This window comes from Rhagoletis pomonella, unplaced genomic scaffold (genome assembly GCF_013731165.1).
Source record: "Rhagoletis pomonella isolate Grant_MI unplaced genomic scaffold, Rhpom_1.0 Rhpom_scaffold_00007, whole genome shotgun sequence".
NCBI classification, from domain to species: Eukaryota; Metazoa; Arthropoda; class Insecta; order Diptera; family Tephritidae; genus Rhagoletis; species Rhagoletis pomonella.
The window spans coordinates 29,821,148-29,839,632 of record NW_023458561.1 but is presented as its reverse complement, the minus strand read 5'-3'; the positions used below and the strand labels follow the sequence as shown (position 1 = coordinate 29,839,632).

Below are 18,485 nucleotides of genomic sequence, written 5' to 3'. Positions count from 1 at the left end.
TAACCAGACATGTTGAAAACATCCTGGAATCGTGTCTTTACACATTCCTTATAACTGTAGTAGACCCTGTCTGCATTTTTGTTCGATACGTTTGCTCCTTACTAGGTTTGCCTGGTTTAAATTCCTTGAGCATCTCCAGAAACTGGTATTCTCTGACGCTATTCTTGGCCCTACCGCAAGTCATCGAGCTAGACGTACATATGTCCACTTACAGGAATCTCTGCAAACGCTGTTCGCAGGGTAGTGAGCTTATTACTAGAGGGCACAGGAGCCGCAGTGTTTGAAGTGCGATGTTCATTCCTTGTGCCATTCTTTTAATAGTGGTGGGTGCGATTGCACATGCTTTGTCCTTGTGGGCTTTCTGCCATAGAAGGAGTTCGGTGATGCGGTAGATGTAGTTGCAACGGCACAGAAATCCGTAGTAATCGGGTAAGACTGAGTATCTCCCTAGTGCCAGGTGTATGAAGCATCATGTTCTCGATTCAGGTTCATAAAGATGCCCAACCCTGACTTATCCTCAATACAGATGGCAACTTCATTCGCTTTATCGCTCCAGCTGTTTGAAGGTTTAGGCCGAGATCAAAAACTTAGCCAACTTCATTGCTCTTTTGCGAAGTTCCATCAGTTGTTTATGCCAAGTGTGAACAGTTTCCCCCCTACTTTGTCCTTCCTCTTTTTTATTTTGTGGAGGCGCTTGCATTGTTGTATACCCATTGACAGCAAGAGCTATCAAAAGTTAAAATATTCTAAATGCTCTAATTTTCCCACAATATGTAGCTGTGGTTGTGGTTGACATTAGGGTGGTACACTATGGAGGTAGGAACTGAGTGCAGTTGGGTAGGTACTAGAACGGGATACTTGAGGTCAATTACCTTTAGAACAAAAAATATTTCGCCTCAAAACACAAAAACTTCGATATATAATACTTTACGATGCGACTGTAAATGCCGACGATATGACGGAAAATGTAAGAGCCCTTTGTACGTTCGGCCAAAAGAAATACTTTTTTCGGAATTGCCTTGCAAAAATACTTTAGTATCAGGGGTGTACGTAGAGTGCATCCATATATTTTTTCTCTACTTATGTATACATACATATATATGTACAGTGACTCAAACAAATGACCACGTGTTGATTTTTTTAAATATTCGTGATGTTGTTCGAGCTAAATATTTTTTGTTATTTTAGTATAAACTTTGACCAAAAACATATAAATTACAGTTTCAAACTGTATAAAAAATTTAACAAATTTTCATCAAAATTTCAACTTCATCTGAATATTTAGAAAATTTTTGGGTATGCCGGTGAAAGCCCATAAATTTTTAATCTGATGAAGTGCTAAAGAGACTGGTTTTGCGGTGTTTTTATAACAAGTGCAATTTATAAAAAAAATGGCGTTGATGCCTTGAAATGTTGTTGCTAACGGTCTTTTATTCATAAGGAATTCATTTTATTTTATAAGGAATTCATGCTCATATGGAATAAATTGCAAAATTCCGTCACAAAAAAAATTGAAACTTGCACTTCATCAGACTAAAATGGTATGGGCCATAAAACTCCATACGAAAATTTAATCTTAAGATTCATTTGTATTAAAAAATTGAAATTTTGATGAAAATTTGTTGAATTTTCTTAAATTTTCGTTAAAGTTTGAACAGTGTTTTTGTAGAAAAATACAAAAAAATGTGCCTCGAAAACATCACGAATATTAAAAAAAAAAATAAAAATCAATACGCGGTCATTTGTTTGAGTCACTATATGATTTGTAAGTATGTACTAAATACTACATGAAGTAAGATGTTTATGCTTTTTATTGAAAGTGAATTTTCTCGTGTTTCAAAATCTAAAATTAATGATTGCACGGTATTGCTTGAGTAGAACTGTTGAAGCGTGAAAATTACACATGCAACACACAACAGTCTTTTAATAAAGTACAAAACGATTCTAATATTCCAGTCAAACTCTTAGAAAGTTAACAGAAAGTGCGGTTAAAATGTATTTGCTCACATTCCTCTTCCTTTGCAATATTTTCTTTTGGGGAAATGTCGTCACTGTGCTAGGACAATTTAATAGTAATAAATACATATAATACAAAAACAAAAAATATTAAATTAAGTATATATTTACAGTGACACTTTACAAGGAAATGCCCCCATTGTATCAATTTGATGACTACGATCAATGCCTCCGATTCAATGGCGACAGCTCCTTCACTAAGGCGACGTACTGTGTCGTGTATGCGGAAATTGTAGCTAATAAATCTTCAACTCTTTGGAATGAAATTTCCAGGATCTCTTTGGACAATCTGCATCACTTCAGGCATGATCACTTGTTTTTTGGAGTATGCCTACAACGCTGTAAGAAACTACTGAAACCATTCGCCAAAATCCGTATTAACGAGCTATCACAAAATGGGGACATTCAGGATATTGAGGTTGGTTCTAAAATTAGGTATCTACATATAGGCATACATACATATGTACATTTATTTATATGTGCGAAAACTTGTGACATCAAACCAAATTTCAGCTTCTTAATTACTACATTAACGTACATAAACGCGAAACTGACAAACGTGTTCAGCATGGAAAAGTTTTTAGCAGCTGTCTAAATTATGAATTTCAGAAAAGATATGGACTAAAATTGCGTACAAGCGTTGAGTACTGCGAGGAAGCGCAAACACCATTGAAACATGGTAAAATATTTCCTCGATTATTTTCAATAGAGATATGTAATTATACGTAAAATGGAAATATCGTTTATTTGCAGATGCATTAGACATCGTGATTTATACCATCTTCGGGATAATATCTTTGTTTACCATTTTTTCAACCATGTATGATTATCGTTTGAAGACAAAACAACCTCTGAGTAATCAGAATAACGAGTTCTATAAAAATCAATTTGCGAGCCCAGGTAATTTTTTGTATCGAGCCAAACTTTCTCCACCAAATACAAAAGTTTCGAAACTACTCGAACAGAATGGTAACGATTTCAATTTTCGTTCGATAAAAAGTAATTTTGGCGTCGATACTTTTGAATCAAGTAGTAGGTATCGAAAAAAATACTCGTATCGAAACCCGATACCAAGGCGATTTTCTTTCGGAATTTCTTTCTCCACTAATATAAATCGTCCAGTGCTTTATGGCTTTTTAAACGTCAGCAACCTTCAAATATTGAAGACGTAAATTTTCTCCTGAAACCAGAATGAAATGAACTTTGTTAATAGATATTTTTGATGATATTTGATATTTGTGTTTCCGACAGGGTGGGTGTATGATGTATTTTGGAACGAATTTCCAAACCAAATTTGACAAGGGATGCCGGAAATTCGTTCCAAAATACATTTATTTAAACTTTTAAAGTTTACGACATACAACAATAAGTTACTTAGGACATCGTTGTGAATACCTCAATCGAAAATTCAGCTGCTAACAGCGCCATCAGACTGCGTGTCCTGGGGTTTTGAAAGGAAAGACCGTTCGGCCACGGTTCCATCCTACACGTAATACTGCCAGAAATTAAGGCGTTGCCCACTGACTAATATCCTGTCAAAGGCCTGGGTTTACCATAAACCCCGCACGAAATTCCCAAGCCGAAGTGACTGGAATCAGGAAAATTTCGGGTGCTGGCGCAAGGGTTTTCATTGAGCAATATAACCTAAAGTCATCCTTCCGCCTACCAGCCTACATATGCAAGCGTTTTCCAGGCCGAAATGTTTGCTATTAAGGAGACAGTAAGGTTTTAGCCGCGAGAAGGTAAGTTAACATCCTCTCGGATAGCCAAGCGGCTATTCAGGCACTTTTTACTACCTCTGTAAGATCTCAACTAGTGGATGAATGTAGGAGAGAGCTGGCCTATATTTTTTTCTGATCAATACAAAATTACCCTAATATGGATCGCGGGACATAGGGGCATCTCACCTTGCGGTGGACATGGGCGCCTCGCTAAGGGAGATTAAGACAAAAATTACCGAAATTTATCATTCGTAGGCTAAGCAGAGGTGGAACTGCGCAGGATCTTACAGGATTACCCGGTAGTTCTGGGTGTCCTGCGACCCATTAAAAAAACCAAAGCTGTCTTAGGAATGAGCAAAACCGATGCCCGGACAATAGCCCGTTGGGGTGCATGCCGAAAGGATAGGACTGCCCTTCAATAGATTATGCCGCAGTATCAATGACCCGGGCTCAAAAGAGACAGTCGAACACTTGCTGTGCGAGAGTCCAGGCCTCGCAAGGATGAAGCTAAAGACACACGGCAAACTATTCCTGCGGAATATTTCAGAGTGCAGCTGCCACTCTCTGTATGACGTACTGGAATTTATTAAAGCGTCTGTAGGTTGCACGAGTTGTGAAATGTCGGTTTAGATAAAGACCTGATTATTTATTAAATCTCGCTTACGCAAACTTTGAAGTTACAGGTCTTTAAATGCTCTTACCATTTCGCCCGCGTATGTTTAGTTCAGAGTTGCTGATCCTGGTCGTCAAGGGGGTTTGCTGGAATTGCTAATTGGGATGTATGCATTTGCGTGATTTATAAAGTTGGCATGAAATGCCAGCCAAATTAATCTTAACTGCATAATGCAGTGTTCCAAAAATAGGTACACATTACACATCTAACTCTCTGGAATGTAGGAAACCCATATATGGGCGGTTTAGTTTGTACACAAGTGGTACTAAACTTGAAAATGGTAAATCTAAGCTGCCAAAGTTTGGACGAGGTTGAAGACATCGATAACAATGGGTAGCTATTCCACCATCTTTAAAGCGAAGATTCAATAGAAATTTGCAGCAGAAAATACCTTAGAATATGCAAATTCTCGAAATATATCTGCATTATGTGAGCGAATCAGATAGCCCTAATGACACTGAATGAAGTCCCACAAAATAAATGCTAAGCTAAACGCCCTTGAAGCAAGAATTCGGTTTTATTAGAATGGTTAACGAGGCATGAAGCACTTAACGGCAATGAGGCGAAACAAGGAGCTACCGCAGTATTTCATGGTCCGGAACCCTTTTGCGGGATCATAAATAAGTGGGTAGACAAAATGTTAAGGGATGAGACAGGTCACATGGTTTATGTTCATCCTTCAAGCCTTCGATGGGTACTACGCTATCACCTTAGTAAAATTCATTTTTCAGAAACAAACGTCTGACACTTTTGCGAATTTTTATCCGCTTTAAATTTGCACTCATTTTACTATGTTGAATTCCATAAGCCATGTAACCCAAATGTTTTCTAAAAACTCTGATTAAAAAGTTGAAAAAATTTGTTGAATTTTTCAAAATCTGTGTTTATTAAAAAGTTCTATCTATATGGTTTTGGTTACAACATGAAACATATTTCCTTTTAAAAATGTAACAAAAAAAATGTAGCTTGAAAAACATTGCAAACATTTAACAAAAATTACCAAGCACTCAGTTTTGATGGCCAGTGAATGTAGGTATAGAATACACGAAAAAGTTATGGTAACTAAAAATCGACGGTGATGAAAATTTTAAATTTATTTGATATCTTTATTGTTTTTCTTTTTTTTTTTGTTCTTAATATTTTCACTTTTCAGCTCAACAAGTTTTGCTCTCATTCTCTATTTGTCGAAATTTCTATCGCATCACCGATTCTACGAAAACACGCAGTCAAACTGTAGAGGATCTTAAATTCTTCGATGGTCTACGTGTAATAGGCGTATTTTTGGTATTATTTGCACACTCTTTAATACTGTATATGGCTCTACAAATTGAGAATCCGGAATTTTTCGAAAAATTTTTCTATCGACCAGAAACGGACATTATTGAAAATGGCGCTGCTATAATACAAATATTTTTTGTTATGAGTGGATTTTTATTATACGTTAACTTCAATGAAAGAAAATTGATCAACACCAACACAACCATACGCGATTGCATAATTGTCTACTTCAAAATTTTCTTCCATAGATATTTGCGGTAGGTAATTGTGTCTGCACTTTTTTAGAATTGAATTAAGTTTATTACAATTCTCTTATTTAAAAGGCTTTTACCGTCTCTAATTATGTTGATTCTTTTTAACTCAACCATACTTGCACGATTACAAAATGGACCATATTGGAGGCATTATGTGGAAGCGGAACGGGTGTTTTGTCGCGAATATTGGTGGCAAAATGTTTTTTTCGTTAATAATTACCTTCTTAGGGAGAGTGTGAGTAATCGATAATGACTTAAGATCACAGAAAAGTTAATATGAGGGTCACTAAAAAGTCCTTAGAATACCAAGGAAAAAAATCATATTTTGTCAGTAAAAATGGGTTTCCAAAATATTCTTCAGCATGCTTTGTACAATTTTGCCTACACTCAAACCAATTGATGAAACATTTTTCCCGCGTTTACGCATTTCTGATAAATTTCTCCAATGATTTCTCTGGATAATCTTGATAAACTGAAGCCAAGGCAACTCTGTCGCATCTTGAAAACACTCCTTTTGGGACTTAACCAAACTCCGCCTAATCATTAGTATCCATACATGGTCGTAAAATTCCAATAGGATTTTTATCTATCTCATTATTATATACTCGGAACTGTGGGACTCAGTCACTTACTCTAAAATCAGGTGAACTAAGATCCTCAGCGTCGGAGCGTTTTAATTTTTTGCTGGTTAAAACTCGTTAGGTGAATTAGGGCCGGTTGTTCAATGTCTGGTTATCACTACTTGCCGGTTAAACATCATTATCGACGTTTTCGACATAATGCATATAACATGTGATCGATAAAGCAGTCGTTGTATTTAACCGGAGCTTCTACCTCCGATTTGTGCTAATCAGGCATTGAACAACCGGCCCTTAACGGCTGTCACTGTAGTTCCTGGATGTTCGGCAGCCGGACGGGCAGATTTTTTTTGGTTTAAAAAAGTTCGTCATTTTTACGGAATGCATTCGGAACGTAACACTTTTTGTTTTGGCGATTCACGGACATTGAAAATACACTTTATCTTACAAATAGGTAAATTAATTTTATCTTAAAATATGGATCAGTAACACCGCGTTCACGTTGAATCCCCAAAACCCCTGCCTGTGTTCGCTCCTGGGGCACACGATTACTCGAGTAAAAAGTGGGGTATCTTAACGAAATTTGGTAAATGTATTTCTTTTCAGCAAAGGACGGATGGCATTTAAAATGGGAATATAACCGTAGTTTGCAAAAATACAAAAACTGCACTAATTTAGTCACTACTGAAGCTTACTCACTGAAAATTCCTAATTACACTGACCTTTTGTGGGAAGATAGGAATATACAATTTTGGAAAAGGGGCGTAGCCCCGCCCGTAAAAATGAAATAAAAACTACTTTCTAAAATAAAATATTTTTTATTTATATTTATTTATAAATGATTAATAATAAAATATAATCTAAAATAATTTTATATTTAAATAATTACATTAAAAAAAATTTATAAAAATTAATTTTTATTTAAATCGCCCACTTACAGCTGTTCTTCTTTCCTTCTTTATTAACACTGTAACCGCCTAAGCAATTTTGGCCAAGTCCAAAAAGCCAAAGGTCAGATCAACTCAAATAACATTAGTATTGCGGTTTTTTTAGTGACCCACGTAGTACACAGACCTCCAAACGTTTTCATACTTAAGTTAAAATATTTAATTATTTTAATTATGTAAGTATGTATGTATGTATTTTCATTCTACTTACATTACTGACGAAATTGACATAGTGCTCACACCATACATGGTATCTCGCTGCTGATATGCAACTATTCGAATTATTTTTGATAGTTTTGATCGTAATAACCAAGTAAGTACATACATATGTATGTATGCACACATATGTACATAACTATTTATTATTTAAAATCATTTACCAATTACGTTATTTCAGATTCCCCCGACTACGCATCGTCGCATATGCCATCCTCTTCGTATTGACTTTTTCTGTTACTGGTTTAATTACATACTTTCTAAAGCTCAAGCCTATATATCATACGACCCCGGAGTAAGTCCTAACAAAGTCATTGAATTAGTTCTTCTACAGAGTACTTTTTATTTAAATATAGAAACTATCGCTATATGTTTTTCCGAAATGCTGAAACTTTTTATCAGGCATACACCCCGTTTTACACTAATATTGGAGGTTACTTTTTCAGCTTTATAACTGCTGAGTTATATTTGAAGTTAAGGCATAAATCCGAACGATACCGTGGATTACTAAGTTACGAAATCGGTTGGTGGCTCATATTTCCGATTTCTTTTGGTTTACTCTTTGGCGCAGGATTCTTGATGTCGTTGGAATTTGAGCAGCCTTCAGTTTGGGTAGCTTTATTTGCAAGCCTATATCGGAATATATGGGTTCTGATTTGCTGTGGCGCAGTTTTAGGCATGTGTCTAAAATTGGGTTGTAAGTTTTTTGTTCCTCACTTAAATCTACATACGTACATATATTATTAGTTGCGTTCCAGATGCTTCACGATTTGCAGGTTTTTACAGGAAGTCGTTCCAGGTGACCATCTCCCATAAGGTTTATTAATGGGGAAAACAGCTGTTCCTGCAAATCGTGAATTTCGTGAATATCGTGAAGCATCAGGAACGCAACTAATATTGAGAAGACACTCGCTATCGGGAAACATTTATAACAAACTCAAAATAAAACAAAAACAGCTCAATTTTATTATGATCAAAAGAAAGCGATAATCGCGACCACGGTTATATGCCGAATTGGAACTTAATTTTAATTTAGAAATAAAAGACACTGATTATTTGGCTTGATGCATTTCTGAACACAGCCGTTATAATTAGGGCAGAAAAACTCGGCAAAAAATAGCAATTTTAAACGATTATATAACCACTAAATTCCAACATTGATAAATACTTATGCTCGAAAAACAGCGAACAAAATTAGGTACATTTGAGTGTTTACTTTTTTATATTTTTTTTTTTTGCAATAATTAAAAAATGTGTTGCTGGCCATTCTCAAATAGTAAAGGTCGTTTAAGAACGTTGGGCAGACGTGAAACGATCTTTCGACATCCACTTACATGTATGAGTGGACAGAATTTAATATTATATATGGTAAGATTTACGTGAGCTGGACCCATTTAAAAATAAATGCAAACATTGTATCAGCGGCATGAAAGTAATGCAAGTTTTGGAGCTATTTTTCTAGCTCATGTAAATCTTAAATTTTTTTCGAAATATTTTGCCGTGAGTCTTAAAATTTAATAAATTTTATAAAAATTTTGGTGAGGCACCCTAATGTACACATATCTGTAAATCTAATAAACTGCTTATAATTTTTTTATTATAGGGATTGCATATGAATTTTGCTGTCTTCCAATTCTGCGCATATTTTCAAAAATTTCATATCAGGCATATCTCTGGCACTTGGTCGTACTGAGGTTAACGGGCGGTTTCTATAGGCAACCAATTTATATTAATCGCTTTTATTTGGTAACTCCGCATAAACATTTAAATTAAAAATTAGTAGCATAACAACTTTATTAAATATTCCAGATCAGTCAGATTATAGTTGCATTTTTTCTAACGCAACTTATCGCTTTCGCTTTTGCGTTGTTTGTGGAGTATCCGATCGCAGAAATAATTAAATGCATACTACCATATTACAAATCTGAGAGAAAACAAAGGAAAAGAGATATTTACACCTTGAATTAGAGTCCCTTTTCTCTGTGTTGTAAAGTATGTTCAATAAAAAAATAAAAATTATATAAAATTATCAAATTATCATATATAGCTTAAATTTTTTACTACTACAAAAAAACCTTCGTCAATGCAAATTCAGGGCAACTGAGAGGATCTTAAGTATAAAGTTTGTTTACTGGCGCAAAGAGAGAAATCGACTTCTAATTAAAATTTTTGGAAGTGAACTCTAAATTAAAATAATTTTAAAATGAAATGTAAAGCATTATTTGACTACTTAAACACTGATATATGAAATGATCTGATTATTGCTATTCAACAATGTTAAAAATATTTAATAATTGATTGGCTCCTGTGTACAATAATATAAGGGTATTTTACACGACATGTTAATGTGCACACTCATGTTAAAATGAATAACATTTTTATTTTTTATGAGCTATATTTTATTTATTTATCAAAGTATTGTTGAAAACAAGAACTCTGGCTTTTAAAGTATTTCCTGTTACTTATATTCAAAATTTTGCTTTGAATAAAAGAATACTGAAAAGCGCTGATTTTAATAGCATGAAAAAGTGCAAGGTACTGATTTCGCGCAAAAAAAAGATCTGGCAGCCCTAGTGATAACATCAAGGCGCACGGCACAAATCGGAGGAAAAGCCCGGCCAAATACTAACATATTTTGTAAGCGTCAATTTATTATTATTCGTTGCTAGATTTGATACAAACTATTAGTCTGTTCGAATAGAAAAATATCCAGCAGTAACTTGCAGGAGAGTAACGAACGATTATCTCTCAAACTGGAAAATATCCCAAAAAGTACGCGAACGCAAAATTAGCAAAAATCTTCGAGGTTTTTAGAACAGCTGATCGAAATTTTGTTTACGTACAAACGCATGAAACTGAAAACATGAAGAGAATATAAATTAAAAGTCTGCCTAAAGCTATTTGCTGAGCAAATGTAAGTAAATGAGTAGTTGCTTCATTCAGAAACATTTTCAGTTCTAATAAGTTATTTTAAACTTAAAAATCATCCAATTAAATAGTATCATTCAAAAACTTTTCCAGTAAGTACTTGAAGCGAGAGCGTAATAGAAAAATAGAGAGTAAAATTGAGAGGAAAAGAAAATTATCAGAAAAAGCTATTGAACGCAAAACTAGTAAAAACTTGCAACTTATGCCATTTTGACACTTTCTGATGGATAAGTTTTGACGCGCAATTTTCTTTTTGATTAGTCATTTAATTAGTTTTGATCGTCATATAAATGAAAAAAAATATTCTTTACATTTAAATTGTTCATCCATATTTTCATTTCACTAATTTTGTTTCATCAAATCTTAAACAGTTAGTTTACATATTTGAATTTGAAGCATAACCTTACTTTTTGACAGTTGCAAGTTCCTGCTTGGGTTTTGGGTTATTCAATGCATTTCCAGTAAAAACTTGCAAGTACTAGTAATAATTTTTTGATATTGAATGGACCTAATTTAATTTTTTTCATATATTGCAAACAGATGACTTTGATCAGCTGTTTTTGTTGCTGGCAAATTTGTCCAGCGGGAATTAGCAACTTCCCCTCCAAGTCAACCGTACGCGACCGCCAAAACCTAATAACTTGCAATAAATATCAGCTTGCCGAACAGACTATATAACAGATCCTAGTATAACGACAAAAAAAAGCTGAATAGAGGCAAAGGTTTATTTCACTTTATTGTACTTTTGCATTGAAATCAAATGCTTCAATTTTTCCCTTTCAATTGAGTTTCAATTTTGCTTTCAATTTTGATCAGCTTTTCAGCATTGTCATGCCAATTTTGTGAAAATAAAAGAAGTACTAAGCTAATGCATGCTAAAATGTAAATCTACAATAGAGTTAAAATGGAAAATGGTCTTCAGAAGCTAGTTGGTTACATTTGTTTCTTGAAGACGGCATGTTGATAATGAAATTGCTTCTCTAATTGAATGCAGCCTACGTAATGGCTTTCAATTTTGATGATTTTTGACAAGCAATGTGTGTAAGGAAATTGAAAGGCAATACTGATTGTGTGTCGTCAGCGTAGAACGTAACAATTTTCTTTTTTTAAAATTAAATTCAAAGTAATAACTTATGTGTACCTTTTACTACGACTCTCGATTTTTTACTACGATTTTTAATTTTTTCTACGATTTTTCTGGGGTTTTGGGACCAAACGGTTTCGTGAGGTGCCAACCCTGGTTGCGCCTATCTCGTACAACTAATCCGTAGTAGTGGTAAACTATCGATAGACCCGACTATCGATAGTGGGCGATATCCCTGCAAAAATCGTTGGACCATGTAGTCTATTTGTGGTATATTGGAGTACTTACAAAGTCATTCCTCTGTCATGCTGTAGCGGACCAGCTTGTTTCTCTGCACCTGCCTATTGTTACCCGATCACTGCTCGTGTTTTAACGAAATGTGATTGAAGTTGAGTATTTGAAAGCTCATTTGCATGTCTGGCTGTAGCTGAACGTATAGAGAAGCTCGCTATTAGTTGTTAGCTCCCAGCATGTTCGGGTTCGAATGCCGTCAGAGGCAACTTGTAATTTTTAATTTTTGTTTTTTATTAATTACGAAAAAGCATCTGAGAAGTGAAGAACAAAAGCTTGCACAAACGAAAAAATATAACAACGCCATTGTTAATATGTTGGAGTAGTTTTGTGCTACTCTGATGTTATGCAGATCAAATGCAGACATCACAATGTTAATTGGACTATATTTTTTATATGAATTGTGGTTAATTTTGGAGTACGCCTTGGTCCTTATGAAGTGCTGTTTACACGCATGCATGGAGTAGTCGCGTTTTTTGCAGGGATTTTTTGTAAACTATCGATAGTCGGATAGTCGCCTAGGAACTTTCTTCGATTTTACTGGATTTCGCCCACAGCATCGATGTTAAAAAAATCGATGTATCGATGCCAGAATCGATTTCTTTGCACCTCTACCAGTGATGGAAAATCAAAATTTTAAATTGTGCTAAATTTTTAAGAAAGATGTGCCTAAATGCAGGTCATTGTTCTAATAAATTGAAATTCGGCGATATGTACCATTTTCTTAATAAATTATATTTACATTACTTAGTGCATATAAGAAAAACAGAAATATCACCCAAAAATTTTTTATATGCATTATTTCTCTTATGAAGGGTACGCTTAATAGAAAGATCCATTTTAGTATATATTATGAATAATCTATATTTTAATAAAATGTATTTAATCACAGACTAGAAAAAATATTTAAAAGTATTTCACTTTTTTTGATGAATTTTCACAAAGTTATTGGAAAATTTCAACTTTACAAAACAAAACGTAACAAAAAGTGTGTACATACATGTACATGCATGTATTACACGTAAACAAATGTCCCAGGCACGCTGAGCAGTGCAAAACAAGCCACTTTTCGATTAGCTGGGAAGCAGACAGAAAATGGGTAAAATAATTCGAAAAATATGATTTCTATAAATTTTTGTACGGGCTATCCGATGGTTCTATGCGTTTTCCTAAATTTTTCAATTTGCATAGTAAAAATTCTAAACGATACTTTATCTGTAATTTTTCTTAATTATGTCCATTTTTAATGTTTCTTTAAGTTATATCAATCGAAAGATCAGGTCTTTTTACATAGAAATTATTAATAAAAAAAGAAAGAAATATGTACATATATATTAGTTGCATTGAGTTACGCAAAAATAGTGCCGAGAATCAATCGATTGCGCTTAAGGTGCTGGCTGCTTCCGAAAGGGCCGAAAACGGCACATTGCACACTCATTTTCCATCACTGATCTCTACTGTTCAGTGCCAAGAATGATAGAATACAATTATTCTATCATTCTTGGTTCAGTGCCACCCAAGTACCACCCTTCCATATAGATTTGTTAAAAACGGAAAATACAGTGAGTAATAAACAGCAATAGAGGCTTTTAACGCTACTTTCAATCTTATATTTATAGAAATTCTCTTGTGAACTACGGAAGCTACCCCACTTATGTCTTATGAAAATCTGCGTAGCTACATACATATATTGCACTTAGCGGAGATATCGTATTAAAAACTATCTAAAAGGACATGACACTTCGTCGTATGAGGTATATGTATTTATACTCTAATGTTTTTATATGGGAGAAAACACTGTAACTTTAGTTAACTGAATTATTAACTTTTCCAGAAAAATAAAGTGTGCTTAAAAAAGCAAGTCGATCAATCTCAAATTCATAACACCTTGTCTTCACTTGCACTTTTTCTTTGTGTGCATACATGATATTTATATGGATATCGCACAACACAAGGCGAATTCATATAAGGTGGTATCCAAGGCGAATTTAATAAGGTGGCAAGAATCCATGATAAAAACATAGTAAGGTAGAATCGAGGTCATGATTTGTTTTTAAGTTTGCAGCACTTTAAAATCAAATAAGTGAAAAAAATTGAAATTGTTCGAAATTCGAAAATGTGTGAGTTTGTGAGTGAATTTAAAAATTAAATTGTTTGGAAACGTCAAAAATTTTAAAAGTGACTCAGCGGTTCTACCTTACAATATTTTTATCCATGATAAAAACATTACAAGGTAAATTCATTCTCAATTAGTCAGCCTTGATTTTTTTCTGACGTTTGCAAGCATTTTAAAATCATATAAAATTAAGAAAAAAAAAGAAATTATACCCAATTGTTGTTTGAGATTGAAAATGACAATGTGTGTGTGAGTTTGAGTTTTTAATTTTTAAATTATATGCTGGCAAACGTCAGACTGACTCGCAATGGTTTTACCTTGTTATGTTTTTATCATGGCATGAACCAAAAATACAAGATCACGCAAGAACGCGACGTTGTATTTGTAACTGGTTCTGAGAAAAGAGTTTGTGAAAGCGGGTTCGTCAGCTGAGAATTTGTTTACATCACAAGTATACTACTTTACACCTTTCTTTAACAAAAGAAAAGCTCATCCAACAGGACAACACGATTTAAAGTATTTTAATGAGTAATTTTACCTAAATTATGTGTTTAAAGACGTTTTCCAGGCAAACAAGATGGCGTAGAACCCGCTAAAAAATCGACTTTTTTCACTCTCTTGTTCTTGCGTGATCTTGTGTCGTTGCACGCAACTTTTTAGTCAATTTGTATACAAGGTGGTGTTACTGGCGAATTAAGATTTTCGCCGCGGTACTTATTAATGTCAAAATGATGTGTTTGTTGTAAACTAGGCGATTTCATATTACAACAAATACATCATTTTGACATTAGGAAGTACCGCGGCGAAAATCTGAATTCGCTTTGGAAGAAATGTTACACGAGCTGCAGATTTGCTAAAGTATCCATATTTTTGTTAAGGAACAAAAGTTTATCAACGATTTTTGGCTTCAAGCAGTATCTGCGGCCTGAAATTATCTGTCCTGCTTTGCTAAATGTTCTTTCCTACTCACAAGATGAAAAACGTACCGCCGGCGTTTAATACACCTTGCCGCCGGCTTTTACTCTTTGAAAACCATGATACAACTACACAAGATCTGACAAGATGGAGCAAAAGAAAAAAAGTAATTTTCTGGCTGACGTTTGTAATTTCGGCGCCATGTTATTTTCTGTGAAAAGTAAACAAAGAATATGAAGACGAAGCATAAAGAAAAACTGCAAGCAATATGTGCACATGTTTGTGCTAACCATTATTTATGTACGTGTTTTTGCATTCAATCACCGCGCACGTCATTTTAATTACATTTGCACGAAAACTCACTGAAATAAACCACCGACAAAATACATATAAAAAAACAAGCAAAACAGAAATAGCAAACTTCAAAATTACGAACGTCACAACACTTATTTCTCAATTGCTATTACAAATGGCTGCTTCTCAACCGGTCAGATCAAGGCGTATTCAATAAATACGCCTTGGGTCAGATTTGTTTTAATTGGTTCATGTTTGAAAACTATCAATAGTGCTTACAAAACCATCGATGTTGTCGATATTGGGATTATACCGCCTTGTACCGTAACGCGCGGTTTGCGCAAGTCTGTACCGAATTATTGACTTTTTTGAGATTAAAACGCTACAGTGAACAAACTATAACATCTATTCATTAAAGTTTTTGAATACGCTATTTAAATACTTATACCTTGCATACATACATACATTTTTTAAATAACATTTTCCTTTATCTGATTTAGACCAATTTTGTTAATTTCCGCATCACTGTTGGCATTTCATTTGTTGACGTCAGTAGAATCTGTACGAAAGCAAAACGTCAAAAAAGAAGCAGAGACAAATTTTGATTTTGGAAAATTTGAAGAATCGCACTCTCTGGCGGATAAGAAGCGGTGAAGCATCGAAAATAATTGCTATTTTAAAATCGAAGGCCAACAAAAGTTTTTATAAGTGATCAGCAATGGCACAGAAGGCACAGGAATTAGTGGAAAAGTACCGAAAGTCTGTGGATGCAGCACTCAAAGACCGCAGCAAGCCCTGGACACAGGCATTTGAGTTCGTCGAAGCAAAAACAAACGTTCCCAGATTGTACTTATTTTTGGGTGAGTGCGACGTAGTGGTTTGCTGGTGCTGACTGGCTGACATCATAGGCGTGAGCTATATAATGTTGTCAACGTAGGCAGTAATGCAATTGAATTTTAAAAATAGCACAAGTTATCATGTAGAATAAAACTTAAATTAGTAGGCTCTTTAGTTTTAAGTTATCTCTTCATAGTTTTCTTATTACAACATTAGGTTAGCTGAAAAACTTGGAAAATGTGCATATTTATTGACCGACATGTGATCCGCCTTTTATTTTACTGATTTTCTGTCTCATTTCGGTTTTCTCTTTTGCTTCTTTGGACTTTTAGGGCAGTAAAATTACTCATCCCACTTTTTTCTTTTTTTCTTTTTAACGCAAACCACAAAACCATGGTCGATACTAAAAGTCACGCTTATTTCATTTGCTTTTTACTATTAAATAACCAACGTTTATTTAAGTAATCTTGAAACTCAAGAACAGACATATGCACATACATATGTATATGGGAAAGTAAAACGCAATAATCCGCTGACGTCAGAGTGATAGCAGACATAAAACATTTTCGCCATTGTTCTAAAAATAAGGTCATACGTGGCATTACTTTCTAATGAAGTCAATGACTCTACCTGTTGTGTTGATCTTACAAATTATCGTGTCTGCCAGTGCACTTTGGAAGCAAACGCACCAATAATTATACATATTTACATAAATACAAAGAAAATCAGATGCACATAACCTTAATCCTCACAAGCACAGATCGGCGATTGAAGATTGCTCTTCTTTTCTGAAAAATTCGCCCATCTTAATTAAACATGTGGATTTGGGAATACTTTATAAACTGGAGAAGACGCGAAAAACGGTTAAAGGCTCTCAGTGAGCCAATTGTTAAATTTGGAGTTGGTGTGTATACATATGATTTTAAACATATGCGATTTTTACCATTTTTTAATATATTTAATTTCTAGAAGTAGATAAAAGCAACTATTCTTAACACGTTGGCTGCCAAGGCCTTTTTAGAATTTTGATCGTTCAGTAGTAGTGCCATTTAACAATTTTGGTCACCTGAGGCCAACAACTTATTTTTGTTCTTTTTTGTTTCTTAGTGCCTAAAAATAAGTTTTGACTACTCGCGACTTTATTTTGGTCTCTAAATTTGCAGTTATAACGGTTTTTTTTGTGTCGCACATGTACCATTAAAATACCATTACAAATACACAGCGGCCATGGGAAACACACCAAAATGTTCACCACAGGCCAGAGAATCCAAATTCCATGTAAAATTCCATATTAAAATGTACGAAAATGTGCGACGTGGCTCAGGGTAACATTTAGGTGTCGCACGAAAATGTGCGACGTGGCCTCAGGGTAACATCTGGGTGTCGCACGAAAACGTGCGACGTGGCAGCCAACGTGTTAATACATACTTCTTAGCAATACACTTTATTTCTCTGTGAGCCCATTTCTTAATCCGTTACTAAGCTACTATTTGTATTGAAATTCATATGGTGCATAGTGTGTATGGTTTACAAACGAGAAACTCGAGACAAATAGCATGCCCGTGTCGACCCAAGTCATTACCAGGAATTAGCAGATATATTCTATTTCAAAAATAAAGTACTTGTAAGTTTGAAGAAAGTCATATGAAATCCTTTTTTATATTCAGCGAAAACTAAATACTATCACATCAACTAATATGATTTTCTAAATCGTATTGTTACTATCACATCAACTAACAAGAATTTAAAAATCGTGCTTAAGTATCAGTCGCGCAACTTATTCGACTAAAAATTTTAAAAGTTTTGCAAAAGCAAGTCTAATTTCGTGCCACTAACTTCTTATGGAACCCGTGCGTATGGAGAATTTCCAAGACAATTTTGCCGGGCCGGCCAAAAAACTGCGTGCTATTTATCAAACGATGCAGGCTTCTCCACGATCAAGTCGGCCGTGGTGAAAATGCGCTTCATCAGAAGCTTTTAATGAGAACCTTTTTCAAATCTGAAATACGCTCGAAAGTTTGCCATTGCCTGACGAGTGGCCACCGCTGTTAGAAAAAAACTTTTTCTAATGTACATAGATGTTGCTAGGATCAGGGATCGACACCAGGTCCTACGGTGTTGTAGCACGCATTTCTAACCACTCCGTCCGAACAAAACTTAGAGGATTGTGGTAGGGTCAAGTACAATATGAACATACATACATAAGTAGGTTATTAACCCTCGATATTTTTATTAAACCCCGTTGTTTTGGAAAATGAACCGGGCACCGCCCATCTAAATACCAAATTTGGTATATCTAGACATTCTTGGCATTTAGTTTGCGGGGATTAGTTTGCG

General features: G+C 34.7%; 1 protein-coding gene and 1 long non-coding RNA gene across 2 annotated transcripts; both read left to right on the top strand.

The window, feature by feature from the left end:
• Positions 1-810: 810 nt before the first annotated feature.
• LOC118743779 (nose resistant to fluoxetine protein 6) lies at positions 811-9,651 on the top strand. Its single transcript, XM_036476542.1, has 11 exons — positions 811-816; positions 2,117-2,434; positions 2,530-2,695; positions 2,770-2,916; positions 5,564-5,945; positions 6,012-6,177; positions 7,701-7,780; positions 7,865-7,978; positions 8,040-8,380; positions 9,287-9,429; positions 9,493-9,651. Exons 1-11 carry the CDS (start codon positions 811-813, stop codon positions 9,649-9,651), a joined length of 2,022 nt encoding a protein of 673 aa, XP_036332435.1.
• A 3,834-nt stretch (positions 9,652-13,485) lies between these two features.
• Positions 13,486-17,680, top strand: LOC118742550. The gene is made up of 4 exons (XR_004993382.1): positions 13,486-13,548; positions 13,606-13,740; positions 15,812-17,052; positions 17,666-17,680. It is a non-coding gene; the product is annotated as an uncharacterized LOC118742550 (long non-coding RNA).
• Positions 17,681-18,485: the final 805 nt, after the last annotated feature.